This window comes from Hippopotamus amphibius, chromosome 2 (assembly GCF_030028045.1).
Source record: "Hippopotamus amphibius kiboko isolate mHipAmp2 chromosome 2, mHipAmp2.hap2, whole genome shotgun sequence".
NCBI classification, from domain to species: Eukaryota; Metazoa; Chordata; class Mammalia; order Artiodactyla; family Hippopotamidae; genus Hippopotamus; species Hippopotamus amphibius.
In genome coordinates, this window is record NC_080187.1 from 146,606,801 (window position 1) to 146,632,072 (window position 25,272).

A 25,272-nucleotide genomic window follows, 5' to 3' on the forward strand; every position below is an offset into this window, starting at 1 on the left:
GGATGGAGGTGGAGGGCAAAATAGGTGAAGGGGTTTAAGAGGTACAGACCTCTAGTTATGAAATAAATAAGCCACAAGGATATAATATACAGCTTAAGGAATATGGTCAATAATATTTTAATAACTTTGGAAACAGATGGTTGCTAGACTTACTCTGGTGATTGTATCATAATGTATGCAAATGTCAAATCACTATGTAGTATATCTGAAAGTAACATAATATTGTATAACTGTATTTCAATTAAAAAAATCAAAATATTAGGTTGTGTAATTCAATTGTGACAAGGTACTTTATAGTATTGTACACTATAGAATGCTATAGGAATGTGCATGTAATAAGTATATTAGAAAATAAAGGAAATGTAGTGATAATATATTTTAAAATCAAGATACAGTTATTAGAGGAGATGCACTTCAGATACATATATTAACAAAACAAAAAGAGAAATGTAACTTTATAATGTCACAGACATTTATTAAATACTTAGTGTGCATTGGATTTGGGAAGATAGATAAATAAAAGGTAAAAATAATAGGAACTAAGAGGTTTGATCTTTGAAAAGACAATAAGATCAGTAAATAATTATCCTAATATAAAGAGGATAAAAGTCAGAAATAGAAAAAATCAAAATGTTTTTAGAGGATGATATACATAGTTATGATGCCAATATGTTTGAAATAGCTGACCCCCAAAAAGAAATATCCAAAGACACTGAATCAAGTATCAGGATGAAATCAGAAAGGTTAAATGAAAAACTAACTCCGTAACAGACTCAGTAGATTTTAGTACAATAAGACCTCTATTACGTAAGTTATTTTTTAAATTCAAACTAAAAAAAAATCTTACTGCTTTAAGTGTATTTTATGGAGTAGATTGGTTATGATCCAAAGCATCTCAAAAAGAAAATGTTAGACATTGCATATTATTATTGGACAGAATTATTAAATAAAATCTTAGCCAGTAATCAGTTGAACCAAGGAGTCATGAGACCTGGCTCTTGTTTTGGACTCTCCCATTAACAAGCAGTGTGGTCTTAAATCATTTTTTTGTTGACGTTAGGGTTTTTGTTTTATGTTTTGGCTCTGTGTGTGTGTGTGTGTGTGTGTGTGTGTGTGTTTGTTTTGATTTATTAGAATACTAGATGTTCTTTTCTAGTTCTAAAATTCTTTCTCAGGAATACTGCATACTAGAAGAATTCCTCATTATGTCCAAATAGTCTTCATTCCAAGGATACAAGTCAGTTTAACAATGAAATATTCTTAAAGTCTTTATTAGAACAGTAAGAAAAATAGTGGAAACTAATATATTCTGAAGCCTAGTGAAGCCAGTCACTCATTACTGCCCTTTTTCTGTCAAAACATACTTCTGCATTTCTTGGCCATTCATTTTTGTTGATAAACTTTCTCTTTACCAAGTTCTATAAGATCTCCTCGATTGGGACTTCCCTGGTAGTCCATTGGTTGAGACTCCATGCTTCCACTGCAGGGGGTACTGGTTCAATCCCTGGTCAGGGAACAAAGATCCTGCATGCCACGTGGTACAGCCAAAAAAAAAATCAAAAAGATCTCCTGGATTTATACTTGGTTTCCCATGTGATCTGTTGATTACTACTGTCATCTTTGTTCAACTCTTCCCAGTAAGGGGAGGACTTGTAGCTCCACTTATTTCGAGTATTCCTTTATGTTGCAGGTGAAATTATTATCTAGCTAGAAAATCCAAAACAATCAACTGAAAACCAATTAGAATTAGCAATAGAGTTCAGTAAGGGGACTGGATACAAGTTTAACGTATAAAAATTAATAGCTTTCCCTTAGCAATAATAAGTTAGAAAATATAATATTTAAAAGGGGCCCACTCACAATAGCAAAAAGTTCCTTAAGATACCCAGGAATAAATGTAAAAAATCTGTAAGATCTATATGAAGAAAACTTTAAAATTCTACTGAAAATATGATGAAAGAGCAAAATAAATGAATAAAACATACCCTTTGCCTGTGGAGAAAACTTTAAAATGTCAATACAACTGACTCTTGAACAACACAGGGGTTGGGGGTGCTGACCTACCATGCTGTCGAAAATCCGCACATATCTTAGAGTGGACCTTCCTGTATACCCAGTTCCTCTGTGTGCATGGTTCCTCCATAGCTGTGGTTCTGCATTTTTGGATTCAACCAACTGGGAATTGTACAGTGCTGTAGTGTTTACTATTGAAAAAAATCTGAGCGTAAGTGGACCAGCACTGTTCAAACCTGTGTCGTTCAAGGGTCAGCTGTACTTCCAGCTTATAAATTACTGAAAACCCAATCAGAATCCCAGTAAGATTATTGTTGCTTTTTAAATAATTTTTATTGTGAAACATGTATATACAGAAACTATGGAAAGCATGCCTATACAATTTGAGGAATGCCAATAAAATGAAACTGTCACCCAGATTAAGAAACAGTACATCGCTAGTACCTTAAAGCTCCTATATGTCCCTCCTCAGTTCTATCCCCCTCATTCATTGCATCCTTCTTCAGACTTTTAAGTTGATCATTGCTTTGCTTCTCTTTATAGTTTTATCATGTGATGTATATTCCCTAAATGATACTTTGCTAGTTTGGAAAAACTGAGTGTAAGTAGCAGTATAAGGAAAGGATAATTTGCCACTGCTAGATGAAAGCTCTCACAAGAAGATAAGCTGAACAGAGTATCACGGTCTGGCTTCAGTATCCCCAAGGGTTTACAAGAGGCACTTCTAGAAGAGTCTGAGGGCAAGGTCATGTAAGTGATTCCGGGGAAACTTAGAGCCCACCGTAGTTGGAGCATTAGGCACTGGCTGTCTTGCAGGAAAATGGACAGGAGGAATGGACCACTGTACATTTTATGCTTCTCACCTTTCATGACCTCTGTATTTCAAGAGTAAATCAGAGCAGAACATTTCAGTAGGGGTAAAATGAGTGTTCTCAGCTGATCCAGGCAGCAGAGTAGTAGAACAGATACTAGATGGTTTGATTGTTTCCATTTTCCTTTTTTTAAATTAGTTTCTTTTCATTTTCCTTTTTTTAAATTAATGCGAATAGAAGTACTGTAAATCTTGATGCAAACTGTTGTGCCTGTTCACACCCTAAAGAAATTCCTGGGTCAAGGGATTAATATTATAATGCATGTTGCTAGATAGATATTTGGGAAGGCTATATTAATTTATAATGCTTCCAGAACTACATGAGTTTATGTTTCTTCCTAACTGCAACATTGAAATACATCATTTTAAATTTCTGTTCAAGCTGGAGTGGTACCTCACACATGTCTGAATTTTTTGTTTTTATTAATCATGCCAACTTTTTCCATGTGTGAATTTACAGTGTTCTTTTTCATGTAAACCTTTTGAAATATAATTGAACCACTTGTCCAGTTAAGTCTAGATCCTGGTTTATAATATATTTCATTTATTCTGAGATACACATTTTTTCACACGTTAACTAACATGAGGATGTATATTGCAATAGATGACATCTTACGGTTATAATTGACAGCATTTTTTTCTTTGTTAGTACAAAAATAATGGTTTGTCTTATAGCAGCGATCCCCAACCTTTTTGGCACCAGGGACTGGTTGTCTTCATGGAAGACAGTTTTTCCAAGGGTTGGGGGGCGGGGATTGGTTTCAGGATGATTCAAGTGCATTACACTTATTGTACACTTTATTTCTATTATTATTACATTGTAATATATAATGAAATAATTATACAGTTCACCATAATGCAGAATCAGTGGGAGCCCTGAGCTTGTTTTCACTTGCCACTCGCCGATAGGGTTTTGATATGTCTGCAGGTGATTTATTATGGTCTCTGTGCGGTCAAACCTCTCTGCTAATGATAATCTGTGTTTGCAGCTGCTTCCCAGCGCTAGCATCACCGCCTCGGCGTCACCTCAGCTCATAAGGCATAAGATTCTCATAAGGAGCGTGCAGCCACAGCCCTCGCGTGCGCAGTTCACTGTAGGGTTCACGCTCCTATGAGAATCTCATGCAGCCACTGATCTGACGGGGCGGAGTTCAGGCAGTAAGGTGAGCGATGGGCAGTGGCTGTAAGTACAGATGAAGCTTTGCTTGCCCACCGCTCACCTCCTGCTGTACGGTCCAGTTCCTAACAGGCCACAGATCTGTGGCCTGGGGATTGAGGACCCCTGTCTTATAGTCAGTGAAAAAGTCATTCTCTGTAGATTTTTGTTTATTTTAACACTAACTTTTTTCTAAAAGATTATATTTAATGTAAATAATCCATTTATACCTCCCCTTGTTGAAGAAACCTTAATGTATAATATGTTTAGAGTAAAATCCAAACTCCCAGTCACAGCCTGCAAGGCCGGACATGGTCTGGCTACTTTGTCTCTCTCTGTCTGACCTCACTGTATACACTGTCATCTTCACTCTAGCCATTCCAGCCTTCTTTCTGCTCCTCAGGCCCAAGTACATTTTTACTTCAGGGCCTTTGCAGTTGTACTGTCCACTGGAATGCTTTTGCCCAGGTTCTTTCACTCTTCAGCTCTTCTGAAGACTGGCTTATTCATTTGTGACTCTGCTCAAATGTTAATCCTAAGAGGGACTTTCTTGACACTGAAGTAACCCCCATCGCATCATCCTGTTTGTTTCCTTCAGAGCACTATGACAAGAGAAAAGATCTTGTTTATCTGCCTCACCCTTCCCGCACCCAGAACATAACCCAGATGAGAATGCAAGTTGTCGACCGAGGTATCCCCAGAGTAGACTGGTATGTGCCTAGCACATAGTAATCACTCGCTATTTAGTGTTTACTCTTCACTTTGTTCCACTGAGTTACTTTTCTGCATTAGTTTTGCACTGTTTTACTTGTTGCTGTTAATATAGGTTCATATACCTTGTAAGTCCAGGGACCAGGTATTCCCCTTTGGGTGCAGTTCTTTTTCAAAATATTCTCTTATATTTATAACCATTTATTTATACTTACACATTTTTGAATGATTTGTAAAGGTCGCAAAAGTGAATTTAAATTTATAATTAGAAGTGAATTTAAAGTAGCATTTTCTTCCATTTATTCATTCCTTCTTTTGGAACTTGCATTACAATTTTGTTTTGTTTTTCAAAAATATCCTAATATCTCATGGTTTATTCTGGAGTTTAGGATATTAAGCTTTTATTCATCATTTCACAAATATTTCTTTATACAACTGTCCCTCTAATTCTTAACTTTACTCTGTCCATTCATTATTTGCATGTCAATATAGTTGAAACTATCCACTTTATGTTTATCTCCTCTGCTTCTTCGTTAGTCATAAGTTTATCTTCCTATCACAATTGGAACAAAATTCCAAACCATTTGTTCTCAGTCAGAAATATATTTTCAGATTAAATCTTTTTAACAAAGATTTATTTAAGTACATTCTGAGATATGGAACTGAGTTACTTTTTCTTTATATCATTTTCCAGTTTCTTCAAATTATTCAATCTCCCATTGTTTTGCTACTTTTAGTTTAACTTAAATTTTCTGTGTAAATGTAGGCCTCTTTCTGGAATTTCAAGTACATTGTTTTAGGTTTTTAAAATTATGCAAGTAGTACCTGAATATATTCTTTTTTATAAAAGATAAGGACAGTGAGGTTTTTTTTTTTAAACAGTTTTATTGGGATATAATACATGTGCCATACAGTTTATCCATTTGAAGTGTGTAATTCAGTGGAGTTTAGTATATTCACAGAGTTGTATAGCCATCATCACAACCAATTTTAGGATATTTTCATCACCCCCAAAAGAAACCTCTTACTCATTGTAGTCACTTCCCATTTCCCTCCAACTGCCTCCTCACTTCAGCCCTAGGCAACCATTAATTTACTTTCTGTATCTATAGGTTTGTGTATTATGGACATTTCATATAAATTTATAATGTGGTCCTTTGTGACTGGCTTCTTTAGTATAATACTTTAAATATCCATCCATTGTTGTAGCACGTATCAGTATTCCATTCTTTTTTCTTTAATTAATTTTTATTGGAGTATAGTTGATTTATGATGTTGTGTTAGTTTCAGGTATATAGCAAAGTGAATCAGTTATACATATGCGTATATCTACTGTTTTTCAGATTCTTTTCCATATAGGTCATTACAGAGTATAACAGTAAATTTATGAAGTAGAATGGAAAACTCTTTTCCCTTAACGTTCATTCCCCATTCCGCTCTCTTGTATACCACTCCCCTTTCTATTAAGTCTTTTTTTTTTTTTAATGTATTTATTTATTTATTTTATTGGCTGTGTTGAGTCTTCGTTGCTGCACACGGGCTTTCTCTAATTGCGGTGAGCGGGGGCTACTCTTCGTTGTGGTGCACCGGCTTCTCATTGCGGTGGCCTCTCATTGCAGAGCACGGGCTCTAGGCGTGTGGGCCTCAGTAGTTGCAGCACATGGGCTCAGTAGTTGTGGCTCACAGGCTCTAGAGTGCAGGCTCAATAACTGTGGCGCACTGGCTTAGCTGCTCCACGGCATGTGGTATCTTCCTGGGGCAGGGATCGAACCCATGTCCCCTGCATTGGCAGGTGGATTCCTACTCACTGCGCCACCTAGGAAGTCCCGAGTCTTAATGCATGTACACACACACACATCACATACATTATTTAATTTTTAAGTAAAAAGTAATCACACTACATACATAGTTCTGCAGCTTGCTTTTTTAATTGCTTAATAATGAGTCTTGGAGCTTTTTCCACTTCATATATTCTTTTTAGTGGTGCGTGATTTTCCACAACATGGATATATCATTAGCTTTTATTCAGTACCCTACTTGTGGGCATTCAGGTTTCTCCCAGTTTCTTCCTATTGCAAGTTATGCTGCATGATATCCTTGCACATGCATCTGTACGCACGTGTTAGTTTCTTTAGGATAGATTCCTAAAATTGGAATTGCTGCTTTAAGATGTGTGCTTTTTAAATTGATAGTGCCCGATTGCCTCCCCCCAAAGTCCTATTTCCCCATTACCTTATCAACTTTAAATACTAAGGATATTTTCAGATGTTTGCCATCTGATGGGTGAAAAAATAGAAATTTGTTGTTTTCCCTAGCTTCCTTGAATACTAGTGAGGCTGTATATCTTTTACTGTTTACCAGTCATTTTGTATTTGAAAATGTCTGACCGTACCATTTGTCCACTTTTCTAATGGCTCATTTGTTTTATTTTATTTTATTTTATTTTATTTTATTTTATTTTATTTTTTTTGGGGGGGTACACCAAGTTCAATCATCTGTTTTTATAAACTTATCCCCGTATTCCCTCCCTTCCTTGACTCTCCCCGCCCCCGCTCATTTGTTTTATTTATTTATAAGTGTTGGGTTTTTTCCCTAACTTTATGGACACTAACCCTTTTCTGTTATATTTATTGCAAATATTTTCTCCAAGTCCATTAGTCTTTTAATTTTATGTAGTTAGGTTTGCTTGTCTTTTTTCTTGTAGCTCAGAGGTATAAAAATGTTCTCCAATGTGGCCATTGCTTTTTTTTGTTGTTGAGAAAACCATTTTTATTATCATCACCACCCAGCTTATTTGTGCTAGATTATGTAGCAAATGGCCAGGTTGTCTAAAGTGCATCTACATAACATTTCTTTCATATTTCAAGAGATAAAAGTAACTGTAAAAGGTTAAGAACAAAAGTACACAAGACAGTGGAAACAAAAAAAATCTGTGAGATTTTATCCCATCTGCAACTTTTGTATATTTGAAAAGTAGAATTCATGAGCTAAAAAATATTGTCCTATCAAGTTTGATAGAAGTAGATTTAACCTGATTACAACAGTAATACCAGTATCACTGATTTAATATTTATAAAAAATATTTTTCCTTTCCCCTCAGCTTTATCAAGGTACAATTGACATATAACACATAACATTGTGTAAAGTTAAGGTGTATAGTGTATTGACTTGATACACTTATATATTGCAAAATGATTACCACCATAGCAAGCTAACACCTCTTATCATGTCACAGAATTACCATTTCTGGGACTTCCCTGGTGATAAAGAATCCGCCTTGCAATGCAGGGAATGTTGGTTTGATCCTTGGTTGGGGAACTAAGATCCCACATGCCATGGCTCAACTAAGCCTGCGTACCACAACTAAAGAGAAAACCCAGATGCCACAATGAAAGATCCCTCGTGCCTCAACAAAGATCCCGCGTGCCACAACTAAGACCTGACGCAGCCAAAAAATAAATAAATTAATTATTAAAAATTACCATTTCTTTTTTTGTGGTAAAAATCGTATTTTTCAGTAGATTGAAGTCAGTATGACACCCGTGCAAATTAGAATGCTAGCTCTTTGGTGCACAAGGGCCTGACATCAGAACAGGAACTCTGTAAGTCCTATGCGTGTTATTTTGTTTTTTTTTTTTTCTGTCTGCGCCATGCAGCATGTGGGATCTTAGTTCCCTGACCAGGGATTGAACCTGTTCCCCAAACAGTGCGAGCTTGGAGTCTTAACCACTGTACCTCCTACATGTGTAATCTTTTTCAACCTGTATCCATTCCTCACATTGAAGATGTGAGACCCAGTCCTACTGCTCTTTGCGTATGAGTTTATCATCTTTTCATACTGAGCCTCTAGATTTCCAAATACTACTTCTTGTTGCCTCAAAGTCTTGTAACTTTCTTCATCAACTGAACTATATCCAGTGTTTCCTTTTCATTTCTGTTCAGCAAATATCGCTGGAGTCAGAGCTGCTGGGTCATGATAGCTAAATGTGGCTATTCCTTTCTCTGCCAAGACTTTAGCTTGTGGGGCTGCCCTTTGAGCCTCTGTAGCTACCAGAGGAGTTACTTGTATTCTTGATGGCAGCGGGGCAGCAACATTGAGAACAGAATCTCCAGTAGCTGCAGCTATTTCTTGTTGTTTTTGTTTTTCCACCATTTCCTTTTCTTGTAATTTGTCTGCCCTTTCCAGCCTCCTAGGATCAAGACTTTTCCCATTCCTTGCTTCTACTAAGGTGATGCCTTTTGTGAGACTTAGATATTGAGTGACTTTTCCCTCTTGATGACTTTCTTTGCATTTGTGTCTGTTCTCACCATTTTCAGATGAATTTAGTTGCTCTCTTCCTTTATGAGAATGTTCTTTGTCATTACATTCCTCAGATTTGTTTCTTATTTAGTTTTAGATTCATGTCATATTATTTTGCCATCTGAGTCTGTAGCAGCTTCTTTGGAGGCTACATGAATGCTGGCACCCAGTGTGGGAGCTACAGGTATGGAGACAACTTGGTGACATCAGGCTACAGTGACTTTTTCACAGACTGCTACAGCTATCATGATTTTGGATCTTCCTAGAGCATGTAAAAGTATTCACACAAAATCAACTTTCTACTTCAGTTTTTTTCAAACTTCAAAACCCAAAGTGTCTGTGCTGTGTCCCTCTGCTTCACTGGGTTTCTCAACTGTGATTTTTTGCTGAAACTTATCTGAAATTCATAGCCTGTAGAATTTAAGACAGTGGCAGTTTTTATCATGATTTGCCTTTGAATTTGATCTATTGACATTCACAGTAAGTGGAAAACAATTTTCAGAGAATGCATTTTTGTTCAGAATTGCATAGGATTCTAGAGCCAGCATTATTCAGCATTAAGGCAAAAGCCCACCTTTGCGTTTTATGGGAAGTATTAACTTTATTTGAGAGACACATAATGATGCATTTCAATCTACATCATTTTAATCTACATTGCCTTAATTTACAGTAGGTTTTTTTAATGAACTTTGACCTTTTAACAAATTTCCAAAACTTGTTTATGCCTTTGACAGTAGTGAAAATGATTTATCCCATCCAGAAAAAAAAATTGTTTTCTTATAAACATGTATGTTTCAGTAGTTTGTGTTCTGTCCCGTTGATCCATACTTTTATTTCTATCTTAGTTTTACCCTCTTTTTTTTTTTTTTTTTAATTTATTGGCTGCATTGGGTCTTTGATGCTGCGGGCAGGCTTTCTGTAGTTGTGGAGAGCAGGGACTACTCTTCATTGCAGAGAGAGGCGGGGGCTACTCTTCATTGCAGTGAGCAGGCTTCTTTATTGTGGTGGCTTCTCTTGTTGCGGAGCACAGGCTCTAGGTGCTCGGGCTTCAGTAGTTGTGGCTCGCAGGCTCAGTAGTTGTGGCACACAGGCTTAGTTGCTCTGTGGCATGTGGGATATTCCCAGAGCAGGGATTGAACCCATGTCCTCTGCATTGGCAGGAGGATTCTTAACCACTGTGCCACCAAGGAAGCCCAGTATTACACTCTTTTCATTACCAAAGCTTTACAATGAATTTTGATACCTAGTAAAACCAGTCATTCCTTATTATTGTTTGTCCAAATGTTCATGGCAGAGTATTTTTTCACATTTCATTTTCTGTAAGAATTTTTGACTTTGTCAGTTTCATTTTTTAAGAAGTCCTTTTGGGAGCTTCCACACTTCTAAATTCATTTTCTTCCTTTAAAACTATAGAACATGAATTTTTTGAAAGAACATATATACACAAGGACAGAGAGAACAGGAGAGGAGACAATAGCAAAGAATTTTTTTGAAAGCTGGAAAGAATGTGAATGCCTGGTGTTGATTTGGCTGGCCCAAGGAAATCACATCCCAGGCCAGCAGTAGAGAAGGCTGACTGCCAATCTGCTACACACCGTGGAACCCTCAAAAGGCACGAAGCTAGCAGTACAGAGTCTCACTGGGATGTGGGTGTGGAGTGGATAAGGAAAGCTGTCTGAGAACCAGTTAGATCCCTGAGTTCTTTCTCCAATTCCAGACATAGCTGATGGTGCAAGTCAGGGGGATTAAGTGAACGTATGCCTTGTGAATGTTGCATACTAACTTTCCAGCCCTTTTCCTGCCCCTTAGCTCCCAAATTTCTGGCAGCCAGTCTTTTACTCTTTAGGCAGGAGACTGTAAAATTTCTCTGGGAAATCTGACCAATCTAAGGAGAAGGAAATTAAAAAGCCCAAGACTGTGGAGGGGGGTAGGATTCCCAGCAAATAGCCATTATTACAGAGCTTCCAATCAGCCTTTAATTCTTATGAGTAAAAGACAAGGATAACCAGACATCCGAGGAAAGGATCTGACATGGAAGATGGAGACTAAAACAAACAGTAAAATGCAACTGAGAGGAAATAGAAACCATACAAAGAAAGGATAACAGTAAAGCAAACAGCCCCCTATCTTTAAGCCACAGAGAAATAAAGGAAGATAAATGAAAATGGGCTCATAAACAGGAAACACAAAGCAAAAGGATCTCTAAAAAATTAAAAACTTGAGAGGGTTCATAATAAAATTTTCATAAAAAAAAAAAAAAAACTTGAGAGGAAAATGAGACAGGAAAGATAAGAAAATGGGAGGTCTAATACCCCCATATAAACAGCTCCAAAAAAAAGAAGATTAGAAATATAGAAGGAAGGAAATTCTCAACAAAATTATTTGACGAAATTTTCTCAAAAAAAGGACTTGAGAAGTTGCTGGATCGTAAGGGCTCCCTGCCCAGCACAGTGATTGAAAACCCATATTTATGTTTGTTGTCCTGACAGTGGATATGCAGTCACTGATAAAAATGTATAGACTTATGAACAGTGCTATTATGAAGTTATTATATGTGTTTTTTGGCATACATTTGTATGCATTTCTTTTGGGTATATACCTAGGAGTTTAATTGCTGGGTCATAGAGTATTAGTAAATAATGTCAAATACTTTTCCAGAATGGTTGGAAGTATAGTTTCCATTTATATCAATTTATACCCAGTCAAAAACAAAAAACTCAAATGTCTATAGGAGAATGAATAAATTTAAGAATGAAATACTATATAGCAGTGAATACGAACAAGCTTTTATGACATGCAACAACATGGAAGAATTCACAAACGTTGTTGAGTGAAAGAAGTCAAGTGAAAAGAATACATAGTGTATTACACCTTGTATGTAAATTCAAGGACCCACAAAACTAAACTTTGATGGTAGGAGTCAGGATGGTGGTTACCTTTAGGGAGGTAATAGTCAAGGGGACATGAAGAGGGCTTCTAGGGAGCTGGTAATGCTCCATTTCAATATTTGGATGGTGGTTACATGATATGTTCATTCTGAAAATTTATTAAGCTATACACTTATCATTTGTACACGTTTCTGTTTAAATGTTATATTTAAAAGTAAATTAAAATTGTAAGCATGTTAATTAAGTTGATTTATGGAAAAGCGTTTTGAAGTTAATGTTTACTGAAATTAGCAGGACAGAGCTATGTTAACACCGTAGGACTTCCCTGGTGGCACAGTGGTTAAGAATCCGCCTGCCAATGTGGGGAACACAGGTTCGATCCCTGGTCCAGGAAGATCCCACATGTCTTGGAGCAGCTAAGCCTGTGCGCCACAACCACTGAGCCTGTGCTCCGGAGTCCATGAGCCACAACTACTGAAGCCCACATTCTAGGGCCCATGCTCCACTACAAGAGAAGCCACTGCAATGAGATGCTTGTGCACCGCAGCAAAGAATAGCCCTAACTCGCCGCAACTAGAGAAAGCCCTCATGCAGCAACGAAGACCCAACTGCAGCCAAAAAATAAAAAAACAAAAAAGCCCCAAAAAACACCCATCATAAGGAAGAATTTTTTACACGTATATGTGGAGGCTTGGGGAAAGGACATTGTATTATACATAGTTGTTGTTATTCTTTTATATTAATTAGCATCTTATAAAGGGGGAAAGAAAGCCTGTGTCTGCTGGTTGTATTTTATACTGAAAACAAGACTGTTCTCAGTTGTCCCCTTCATATTGGGATAAGTAGGATGGTCAGCTAGTGCTGGGAGGTTTGGGGTGGGTTTTTTTGGTTTGTTTGTTTTGTGGTTTTTTAAACATTTATCATAAGGTAAATAGTATCTTGACTGCCCCTTTACTTTCAAATGTGACATTTATGAAGATACAAATTGTGTATCTCTTTCTCCTTCTTTCCTAGGTTTTTGTGGAGACTCTGGATAAGTGTTTCGAAAATGTTTGTGAATTGGATTTGATCTTCCATATGGATAAGGTACCTTTTCTCCAAAACCAGGGTTGCTAGGAAACTAAGAACTTTGGACATCTCTAGCCATCTGTACACCTTCATGTTCTTTCTTTCGGTTTTTTCACTCTGGGAGTAGTCCTAGAACGTGTTTTTTTTTAATAAGTTTTATAGTTTTGGGAGTATTTTGCTAAGATTTGTTACCAGTTTTAACACACACAAGATTATTCCTGGGCCTACATTATGGTTTGTCTTTTCACAGACAGACTTCTTGGTTTAGGGCAATGATGGCTACCAGGCCAATGGTGCGATAAATAGTTTTATGTTGATTTTGAAATGAGTTTCCTAAGCATAGTCCAGTGACAGTGAAGCTTTTGACCACAGGGGTTTTTAACTTAACTATTGAAATTTACATTTTTCCTAAAGAGTAATACAGTGACTAAGACATTAGTAACATAATTTGAGGCCAGGTGATACTCTGTAGGAAAGCCTGCCAGGCAGAACTGAAGTGGTCCAAAGTACATGTTCTCAGTTTCGTTTACTTACATAACTGCGACATGGCGTATGTCCTCATGTTAAATGTGAGAGATAGCCAGCAAGGGGATAGGAGCTGCCACGTTTATTTTATCCAACTGGGCACATGCTGTACCCAGTGCTGTTCATTAGTGGGGAGGTTGGTGCATCTCAGGTTTGCTTGATCTGGTTTTTCTTCCACTGATTACTGTCACTGTGATCCCTGGCCCTTCGAGGGAGATAATGGTATTTAGGACACTACTACACATTGCGAAGCCATGATCCTTTATTAATGTTTTCATCATGATGAGGTAGATTATTTTTAGATCCATCATTGCCATCTAGAGGACTTGCACTTTCCAGTAGTATCTTCAGTATCAGTTAACTCTCCCAGGGTTCTCAGATGGTACTTTCTGGGCTAATGCAATGGGTGCTGGAATGGAGTACAGTTTTCTCTCAACATCTGGCTTGGCCGTGTGGCTCCCTGAGCAACCTGGGGCAAGAGAATCACAGAACCGCATTCCTTTTGTAGATGTTTGACTTGGGATTCTCCGATAGCCTCACAAGGCTTCCGGGGCTCACTGATGCTTTTGAGGTGGTCACTCTCCCTTTTCATATGAAAGGATTTTAAAACTTCAGAGACCTCTCATCTTCTTTGCAGGCAATTAGAGTTATTTTAGGTTTGTCAGTTGTTATAGGTGCTGCTATCTGGTAATTTCTGTCAAGGAGAGCCATAGGTCAAGTCTAGCTTCCTTTTGTACTAGTGGGGAAAAAAGGTTAAGACTAAAGAGACTTGAGAATATGGAGGGAATGGAAGATTGCCTTCTATAGGCCTTATTGTTGTTATTTTATTTATTTATTTATTTATTTATTTATTTATTTATTTATTGGCTGCATTGGGTCTTCAATGCTGCACATAGGCTTTCTCTAGTGGCAGCGAGCAGGGGCTACTCTTCATTGTGGTGCACGGGCTCCTCATTGCGGTGGCTTCTCTTGTTGCAGAGCATGGGCTCTCAGCACGTGGGCTTCAGTAGTTGCAGCACATGGGCTCAGTAGTTGTGGCTCATGGGCTCTAGAGCACAGGCTCAATAGTTGTGGTGCACAGGCTTAGTTGCTCCGAGGCATGTGGGATCTTCCTGGAGCAGGGATTGAACCCGCGTTCCCTGCATTGGCAGGTGGATTCTTAACCACTGTGCCACCTAGGAAGTCCCTGTTGTTATTTTAAAACAATTTTTTTTTTTAAATTGTGAAATGCAACATGTTACCTTGCGGTTACCACCTGGTTTCAAAGTGGATTCCTTTGCAGATGCCATCTGTTGCTAACCAAGCGGGAGATGAATCCACAGCTCAGCTTATGCATTAAGGGATAGCTTTTGCTAGGGAAAGGGAGTTCCCAAGCAAGAAAAGAGGAGGCACAGGTCTCCCATCCTCCCATTGTCCCCATGGCGAGGTGTGTCAGGGCCTGTCTCTGCTAGAGTGGCTTCATTGCCCTACTCTCCCAATGCCCTCTCAACTGCAGGAGCAGACTTACCAGTGAGGAGATATACAAACTGCCTGGATACTAGGCTGTCTGCATCTGGGTGCCAGCTGTCTCCAGAAGCTGTCTCGGAATATCAGCTGCCTAACACCTGAAAACTTGGGGGCCTATGGGATGATACACCTGGAGGAGGCAGTTGCAGGTCCTGTGGGAAGCTGAGCTTGCTTCCTTTGCATTTTAGTATACAGTTTAGGGTCAGTTTATAAGTTATGTGTGTGCACAAACACACACCCACACACACCCACCCCATTAGGGTTTTGATTGGAATTACATTGAATCTATAAAACATTTGAGGAGAATTTACATTTTTACAATATCAAGTTTTATCCATGTTATGGTATATCCATTTCTTTAGGTCTTTGAGGTTTCTCAGTGAACTTTTACATTTTTTTCCCATAGAGGTTTTACATATCTTTTATTAAATTTATTCTTAGATACCTGGTTTTTTTTATGTAATGATGTTTTAAATATTCATTTTTTGTTTATTGCTGCTATATAATATAGAAATCACTTTATTTCTGCATGTTGATGTTGAACTCAGACATTGTGTTAAACTCTTACTAATTCTGATATTTTACGTGTAAACATTTTGCCCGTTTCTTTTCAATCCTGTACTTTTCATATCTTTTTCTTGCTTTACTCTACTGACTAGGAACTCCAGTGTAATGTTGAATAGAAGTGGTGATAGTGGGCATCTCATTTTGTTCCTGATTTCAAAGGGAAGTCTTCATCCTGTCAGTATTTGCTGTATATATAGTACTTGAAGTATAGTAAGTTTTTGTGTAAATATTCTTTATCAAGGCAAAGGAAGTTTCTTTTCTTTCTAGTAGCTAAGAGTTTTTAGTCATGAAAGGGTGTTAAAATATATCAAAAGCTTTTTCTCTGTCTTCTGAGGTAATCATGATTTTTTGCCTTATCATTCTAACATTGTTTTGTAAATATTTGTGAGGATACCTGCTGAAGCAATAAAGTTATCCCAACTGTTTTATTACACTTGGCTTTTAAAGGAAATAAAAGACCATAAAAATATTGTTCTTTCTCATGTCTTATCTTCAGATGAGTTCTATAAAATGTTTTGCTGCTGCTGCACATTTCTTTTACAGTTTATAAAACTGTTTATTTTTAGGTGCTCTATAACATCAGAAAATTGCTGTCCATATCTCCTAAGGTTTTTGAAAAGTGATGACACAAGGAATCGGAATCTCACAGTACTCACCTGTAGAATGTCGGAAGGTGTCTTCCAACAGGTGACTTTCTTTCAGTCAGATTTCAGGCTTACCTTTCCTCTGAGGTAGAGCAGTTGCTAATTCAGGCATACCTTCTATTGATAGTAGAAAATGGTCTTTTTACTCAGATAGGCAAAGGACCTGTCATAAGACAACAGGAATGTCACCTTGAACGCCATCCTTAATTGAAGAGTCTCTCCAGCTTAAGTCAGGAATTCCCAACAGACGGTTACACTCTGCCTTGGGTTGTCATGGATAGCTGCCCCATTCCCCTAAGCAGTTGTGGCTGGAGTAGCAGGCCTGTGTAAGAATCAGAAATGACCAAATTCCTGCTGCCCTGGCAGTTTGGTTTTTTTCTAATCTTGAGGTGTCTTTCTCAGCTTCTAAATTGTTTTTGTCAGTGTGCTCTTTTTAATACTGCTGCTCTCTTCACATCTCTCACCCTTTCTTCCTGTCTTAAAAGGAAGGTTTATTCCATTCCATTTCTAGAACTGAGTCCTCTTCCTGTCTCTCCCTAATATGCAGCATAATCTCGGTTCTTCAACTCACCTCTGAGGTGTCTTTATTTGCTCCTTCTCCTGTAACTACAAATTTCCCCAGATTGCCCCAATCTCTTATAGAATACAGCTTTTCTCATGCTTCTACTGCTCCTTTTAACTGTCGTTTCATTTCCATCATTTCATTTAAGGTAAACTTCTTCATAAGTGAGTGATTTATACCCAGTCTTGCATTTCTACTTTGTCTGTTCCTTTTCTGGAGCCTGTAGCCTGGTTTTCACTTCCACCCAAAATTCACTGATTATTTCCTAATTCTGTTTGCCAGTCATCACCTTTAATGTTTCTGCAGTACTTGATGCCGTTGATCGTTCCATGGAGCACTGCCTTAATCCTTTTTCTACCTTTGTTTCCACCACGTAGAACCCTCCTGGTTTTTCTCTTATTCTCTTCCCCCCTTCTACCAGTAAATTATGATGTCAGTCACCTCTCACTTTACTCTTTTTCCTCTCCTGCTTCTATCTTAGATCTCATCTGTTTCTCATACTTAAACTATTATCCACTTATGTAGTTCCTAAACGGGTAATTTCTAGTCCTGATGTGTGGCCTGAGTCTTTTTTTCCCCAGCAGCTCAAAGACATTTATTTCATTCTAGTATCTTGTTTCTTCTTGCCACTTCTTATCCGTAGCCAGATTCAGCGTGTGTCTCCTGAAAACTGTTTCTTTCCTTAGCTTCTCTTTTCGGGTGCTGCTACCACTATTCTGTGTCATGTACACACGAAACCTTTCCTCCTTCTTCCTTGCCCCCAACAGCCAGTCCATCACTAAAACCTGTGCTTCTTTCTGTAGAGTCCTTCTTATATCTTGTTCTTAGATTCACCAATTATTAACATTTATCATACTTGCTTTTATATCTCTCTAGATACATACTTTTTTTCCTGAACCATTTGAGAGTTAGTTGCAGACATTGTAACTTTTTAACCCTAAATACTTCAGTAGACATTGACTAAGAACAAGGACATTGTCTTATATAATATGTTGTGCAAAATTCTCTAACATGCTTAATTACAGCATGATTAATTATTAACCACAACATAATTAACATTCAGGAAGTTTAACATTAATATATACTGTTATCCAATATATAGTTCATATTTAATTTCCCCATTTGTCCCAGTAATGTCCTTTATATATGTATGTATATTTTATAATCCTAGTTTCAGTTATGAGTCAGGGAGAGCCACTGTCTTTAGTTATGATATCTCTTGATTTCAGTTGTGTCTGTCAGGTTTTCTAACCTTATTTTTCTTCCTTCTTGTTGATTCTGCACACTGGAGTTAGATTCATTTTCCAAAGCACGCTTTAGACTAGCTCCCTTGACCACAGACCTGTTTTGGTCCGCCATTATCAAGCTTTGACCTCCCCTGGCCAGGCATTCAAGGCTGTCCACAATTTGTCCCTGTTCTGTCTTGTCCTCACTTACCATTACTTCTAGCCAGATACCTTCTGTTCTAGCCAGAGTGGACCAGTCTTTGTCACTTTGTAATTCCTGCTTCAGAGCCTCTGCCTGAATTGCCTTTCAACATCTTTTTGTAACTGAATCCAGCCTGTCATTCAAGCTCAGCTCAAATCCTACCACCCTAAAGCTTGTCTTGGTTACCCTGGCCTCTCATCATCTCTGTGGACAGTATGTAGTGCTATTTCTGACTTTATGTACCTTAGTTTCTGTGAGTTTGTATGTTTTCCTTACTTGATTAGATTATTCTTTTCTTTGTGTTTGCCCTTGTCTCCCTCACTGGATCTAGCATGGCCCCTTTTACTGAGTGAGGTGTCTACAGGTGAGTGTCACTAAGGAGTTCTCAGTTCTCTAGCCTCCTAAGCTTCTTCATGATTTAAAATGCTGCAGATTGGAGCAAGTTTGATTTCGTAGTCTCTGGCATAGTTCTCAACTCTCCAGACTGTGCTATTTGGAGCTTTTCTTGCCTGAGGCAATTGGTTCCCTTCTGCTTTCAGAAATCCCCCAAACACGCAGCTCAACATCATGGCTAAGTTGGGTATTGGTGTTGATTTTGGTGAATTGAGTTTTGTTCAAAGAAAGCCATGTGAATAGCCTAACAATTCTGTTCTACCAGTGTCTCAATAGCAAAGCTGGATTTGGAACTCACTTGGGGAATTTCAAGATTTGGTCATCAGAGCCACGATTTAGTGGCTATGTCAGGAAATTCATCCAGCCTTTTTACAGATTTCAATCTGCAATGGGCTATCTCAGGAGGTTTGGAACATATGCTTTGGGGCAGGTCTGAGCCCAAGAAACTTGCAGTATGGAATTTGAAATCTCTGCTGAGTATGGGCTGCTGAAATGGGAAAATGCTGAGGGCTCAAAATGGAAATGAACTGTTGAGCCCTAAGATGAAAGGATCATAAGTGAATGATGGTGCTTGTTAAATGTCCCTTGTGGGAACAGAGGTTGTGATAAGAAAGCTCATTAATACCCTCCACACCCCAGTGACGTTTGAAGCAGATATCCTGAGTTCTATCTCAAAAAATGGAGGAAGAGTAAAGAACACACACTTTGTGTGTTTTAAGTGAGGAAGGAGGAGCTATTTGGGCCTAAAAGCACAAGATATTCTCTTTGAGTTCTAGTTCTTGTGAAAGGTGATAGTTGGCATGTCTGACCGTCTCTGGCTACCTGTGTTTCTGTTTCTGAATGTTCCTGAGAGAGCGGAGGGGAGCTGAGGGCTGCCTTTTGTCCTGTCTCATCCCTAGCCCTTCTCTGCTGATGCTTGAGAGAGAAGAATTTTGTGGCAGAATATTTTTCAGAGGCCAGTATCTTATTACCTCAAGACAGCTCAGAGATTAGCAATAATGATTTCTTAAATTTCTAACATTGCTATACTTTGTTTTAAAAAGAAGAAAAGCTCAGACTGCTCCAAACTACATTTAATATCTGCCACAGTACACACTCTCACTTTCCTTACTTGAATTTTGCACTGCCTCAGTGTACAGTCTCATTGATTGCCACTTGAAATTACAGAGAACCTTTTTGGTTTGTTTAATCATTCCTTATTACTGGTATAGGGCATTAGGAAGACAGTGTACACAAAACAGCAAGATTTGACCTTTAGAGCTGTTTGTTATCTGGCCTTTTCAGTAAAACCTAGTGTTTGTCAAGATTGTGTTATAGCAAAGCTTATTACCAATGATGTTGCTCAGTTGTGTTGCAGATAAAGCAAATTGTGTATCACTTTGATTGCTGATATGTAGGTGCCCTAAACGGCTGGAATTGAGATTCATGTCTACCGTTCTTGCTATTATCCTTTATGATGCAAAAGAGAATTGGCCTGCTCTGAGAATAAAAAACAGAATTTCTTGATCTCTAGTTAAGAATCCTTTGCCAGGCTTGATGTTGTATCAATCTAGGTAGACCAGGTATTAACATAACTCCAAACTTTCAATAGCTTATAGCAGAAAGGTTTACTTCTCACTCACGCTATGTGGCTATTGTGGTGCCTCAGCTCACTGTAGTCACTTGGTGGTCCAGGCTGATGGAAATCTTCATCAGCATGTACTTCCACCTGGGCACTTAAAGTGTGTTGGCTTTTAAAGTGACACATTCATTGCATTCACATTTCATTGGCCAAAAGCAAGTCACATGCTCTCATTTAAAAGCCTAGGGAAGTGCAGTCCTACCATGTGCCCAGGATGGGGGATAACCTGAAATAGTTTTGAATATTACTAATGACCTACCACAGTTGTTTTTTTTTTTTTTTTTCGTTTATTTTCTTAGAGGAAAAACAAATCTGATATTTGCTTCAGTATCACTTTATAGGTGGAAGCTTAGAAATTTTAGTATCAGAAAGAATAGAGGAACACTCTTGTAAGGAAGAAACATGATTCAATCTTAGGAAAAGACATCTCATGTAGCAGCTTTTCAGTTTCTGTAATGAAATACTTGGCATTTATATCTTATATACTTCCCGGATGAATTTAAGGTGACTTACAAAATTAAAATTCCCTAATAGAATAAATTGCTTCCATATCTGAGAGGCAGGTTCCTCCCTCCTTACAGAGGCTTTCCTCAAGTTATCTATCCTTACCTTGGCTTTCTGACCTTGGTAAAGTACTAATGTCTGTTGAGAATGTCTTTTTTTCTCTGATTATCAAGTAGCAAACATTTATTAATGAGGAGGCCCCTGTGTTAGATTTGGAGATACAAAGATGGGAAAGACAAATATTCTATCCTCAAGAGGTTCTGGTCCAACTATAAGATAGGTCACATAGAGACATTCCTGGTTCTTGGACTAAAGCAACATTTTTTGGAAAAGGTGCCTTAAGTTGACTATAATTTTTTAGTAGGCATGTTGTTATATGAGGGAGCTCTCATGTTTTACTACTTTTTATAGACGTGATCACAAACACTGAATTTAGTCAAATATATATAGCATATCTGCATATTGTACTTCATGAAACTAGTGTATGTACATTATTTATACACAATAACATAGTACCTTATCGTGAGCTCTTTTATTTAATGGTATTTAATCAGAGGTAGAGAAAGAAGAATGGAACTTTAAAGAAACGGCTGTTTCTGGGGCTAGCCTCTGAAACAGAGTGGGGCAAGATAGATGGTGGCCCATGTACAGCTTTTGGCTGAGAGTCAGGGGTCCTAGATATGGAGCATGTTGGGCAGTCTGCTGACTGAGTGCAGTGGCCCCTGCTGAGGGTGGCAAGGCTGGACCAGCACCACAGGTGTGACAGCCCCAAGTCGAATTGCTAGAGAAAACCACTAGCGACTTGAGGTGGAAGATCAGTGCCAAGTGAGAAGAGCAACAAGGGCTGTATAAATTCCTGAGTAAAATACAGTTAACCCTCCAGATCTTCAGGTTCCACATCCGCAGATTTAACAAACCTCGGACTGAAAATATTCGGGGAGAAAAAAATTCCAGAAAGTTCTAAAAAGCAAAACTTGAATTTGCCATGCTGGCAACTATTTATATAGCATTTGCATTGTATTTATAACTATGTAGCATTTACATTGCATTAAATATTATAAGTAATCTAGAGATGATTTAAAGTATATGGGTAGAGGTACATAGGTTATATGCAGATACTATGCCATTTGACATGAGGGACGTGAGCATCGGTGGGTTTTGGTATTTGGTGGCAGGGTCCTGGAATCAACCCCCCACAGATACCATGGGAGGACTGTAATCATCAAGGGGAGGGGTAATCACAGAAAGGGAAGTCAACTGTTGATTGCGCAGCTGCCAGGTGCCAGGCATTGTGCTAGGTACTTTAATCCCAATAATCTTTAATACAGTAGATAGTAATAGCCCTGTGTAACAGATCAGCAAGCTGAGGCTTAAAGTGCCTACAACTTAAAAAAAAAACACAAAAAAAACTTATGTTCTTTCCACTGTCCTACAGAATTTCAGAATTTAAAAGCACAAATATTATAATAGATATGATATGTAAAAATTTATAGAATTTTTGATTTTCATTTCCAAAACCAGAATTTCAGGAGACCAAACAGTAGGAACAAAGGCTAAAGGTATGGCAGGGTTTGAGGAGGAGTGGGAACATTAGGGGTGAAGGCCACTGGAGATTGGGAACTTTGCATAAACTGGCTAGACAAAGCGTCTGCCAGCAGAGGCACTAGTGGCATTTTGGGCAGTGCAATTTTTCATTGAATTGCTGGTACTCCTGACCCCCTCTCCTAAAGGCCAGTAGGGCCTCTGCCTGATCCGTTTCCAAATGCCCTCTGTGTTGGCAGCAGTGCTATCCTAGATGAAGAGCACTGTTAGTGTATAGGGTGTGTGTATGGGATTAGAGAGAAATTGGAAGAAGAAGATGATGATCAGCCCATGGAGAGCCTTGTCCTCTGCATTTCTGAGTCCAGTGTATTGGACACTCCCCAATGCCCTTCTTACCAAGCATTTTTTTTTTTAAAAGAGAACTTTCTTTATTATTTATTATTATTATTTTTGGCTGCATTGGGTCTTCGTTGCTACTCTTGGTTGTGGTACCCGGGCTTCTCATTGCGGTGGCTTCTCTTGTTGTGGAGCATGAGCTCTAGGTGCCCAGGCTTCAGTGGTTGCAGCACTCGGGCTCAGTAGTTATGGCTCCCGGGCTCTAGAGCACAGGCTCAGTAGTTGTGGTGCACAGACTTAGTTGCTCCACAGCATGTGGAATCTTTCCGGACCAGGGATTGAACCCGTTTCCCCTACATTGGCAGGCAGATTCTTTTTTTTTTTTTTTAATGGATTATTTTATTTTATTTATTTTCTTAAGATTTATTTATTTATTTATTGGCTGCATTGGGTCTTTGTTGCTGCTTGCAGGCTTTCTCTAGTTGTGGCGAGCAGGGGCTACTCTTCGTTGCGGTATGCGGGCTCTCATTGCAGTGCCTTCTCGTTGCAGAGCATGGGCTCTAGGCACATAGGCTTCAGTAGTTGCGGCATGTGGGCTCAGCAGTTGTGGCTCAAGGGCTCTAGAGCACAGATTCAGTAGTTGTGGATTCTTAACTATTGCGCCACCAGGGAAGTCCTTCACCAAGCAGTTTTGATGCTTCCTCATTCTTAAAGCATTCTTTGCTTTTAGTTTTAGGTTTTATTTACCTTTCTGGCTATTTCCTCTGGTATTTTGAGCTTCATACCTCTTAAATGATCCCTCTTTTCTTTTAGACACTCTTTTCTTAGGAAATATCACACAATCCCATGACTTCAGTTATCTTCCTGCTGGTGATTCCTAAAGTACCATCTGAACTCACTTCACTTCAAACTCAGTTATGTCCAAAACTAAATCTCTAGCCCCCTGTACTTGCAGACTGACAATTCTGGAAAGGTTTTAGGAAAACCTTTCTTGGCATTCCCCTCCCCGCCCATAGATTGAAATAGTTATACTTATCTTGTTTCCCCCAAGCACCCTTAACTACTTTTGCTGACATTTAACACAGTGTATTGTTTTTGCTTATCTGCCTGTTTAAGAGCACACACTCCAGAGCCTGCATGTCTGGGCTTGATTCCTGGCTCTGCCACTTAAAAAGTGTATGGCTTGGGCTTCCTAGGTGGCGCAGTGGTTGAGAATCTGCCTGCCAATGCAGGGGACACAGGTTCGATCCCTGCTCCAGGAAGATCCCACATGCCGCTGAGCAGCTAAGCCTGTGCACCGCAACTACTGAGCCTGCACTTTAGAGCCCGTGAGCCACAACTGTTGAGCCCATGTGCTGCAACAACTGAAGCCCACGTGCCTAGAGCCCGCGTTCTGCAACAAGAGAAGCCACGGCAATGAGGAGCCTGCACACCACAACCAAGAGTAGCCCCCACTCACCGCAACTAAAAAGAAAGCCTGTGCACAGCAAAAAAAATAAATAAATAAAAGACCCAACACAGCCAATAAAAAAAAACAAAAACAACTGTATGGCTTGTGTCTTAGGAAGTTGTATGTGGACAGGAAATCATGATAGCTTCTAGCTTGTGTGGTGGATGTTAGCATTAAATATATGGAAAGTGCTTAAAACAGGCCTTATACATAGTATTTCATTCTTTTGTTTATTTACTCCCCCTCCAGATATTGTTAAGGTAAGGATCAGACTGTCTTGTTCACCACTGTATTTCCAGATATTACACATATGGTTATTCATTGTTAGATTCATTTGTCCATCTACAACTAGGGAAATAGTTAATCAAACATTCCTTTCTTTGTGAATCTTATATCTACTAGAGGGAGACAAAAAATAAATGTTAGGTGGTGATAAGTGCAGGGGAGAAAATAAAGCAGGCTGAGGGGAGGGGAGGTATGGCTTCATATTTTATATAGGGTGCTTAGGGAAAGTGTCGCTGATAAGATGGCATTTGAGCAAAAACCAGAAGAAAGTAAGAGAAGTGAGAGGTAGATTCTTCCCTGGAGAAGAGCATTCCAGGTAAATGGAGCAAGTGCAAATGCCTTGGAGCCGGTACAGCTGAATGGAAGTGAGAAAGGGGGGAAATAATAGGAGGTGAGGTAAGGATGGGGAAAGAGGAGTGGATACGTCATTGTAGGTCACTGTTAACAGAAGAGATTGATGTGAGTCACTGCCTCTGGAGAGGGGAGCTAGGTAAGTGTAGGGACTAACTTTTCAAAAATGTTGTACCATGTGCATATATTGCCTGTTTATCACCCTGGGTCTTTTAGGCCCAGGGCACTGAAGAGTGCAGTCCTCTCTCAATATTTTTTATTGCCTGGTGCAGTAAACAGTTTCAATTGCTCTCTGCTGCTCCGAGGCAAAGTCTGAGCTTGAAGCCAGATAAGTTGATAGATTTGTCTACACATTATCTCTTCACCCTAGCCTGGGAACTGTGATTAACTCCGGAGTACAAGTGGGAAAGGCCAAGTAGTGTGTGCACAGCAGTGGTGATGGCCCAGAGTACACCTCAGGACACATTTATGAATCTGAAAGCAGATCACTCTAAATTGGGGAAAACAATATACTACATTGACGTCTTGGTCATTGATAAATCTTTGTGGCC

General features: G+C 38.8%; 1 protein-coding gene across 3 annotated transcripts in view; it reads left to right on the forward strand.

Annotated features, from left to right (window-relative positions):
- AP3S2 (adaptor related protein complex 3 subunit sigma 2) overlaps positions 1-25,272 on the forward strand; it is a 60,588-nt gene that overhangs the window by 6,861 nt on the left and 28,455 nt on the right. For all 3 annotated transcript variants that reach the window (XM_057720055.1, XM_057720054.1, XM_057720053.1), the window contains exon 4: positions 12,954-13,025. In XM_057720055.1, the coding sequence (XP_057576038.1) occupies positions 12,954-13,025 (72 nt within the window). The remainder of the gene's footprint in view (positions 1-12,953; positions 13,026-25,272) is intronic.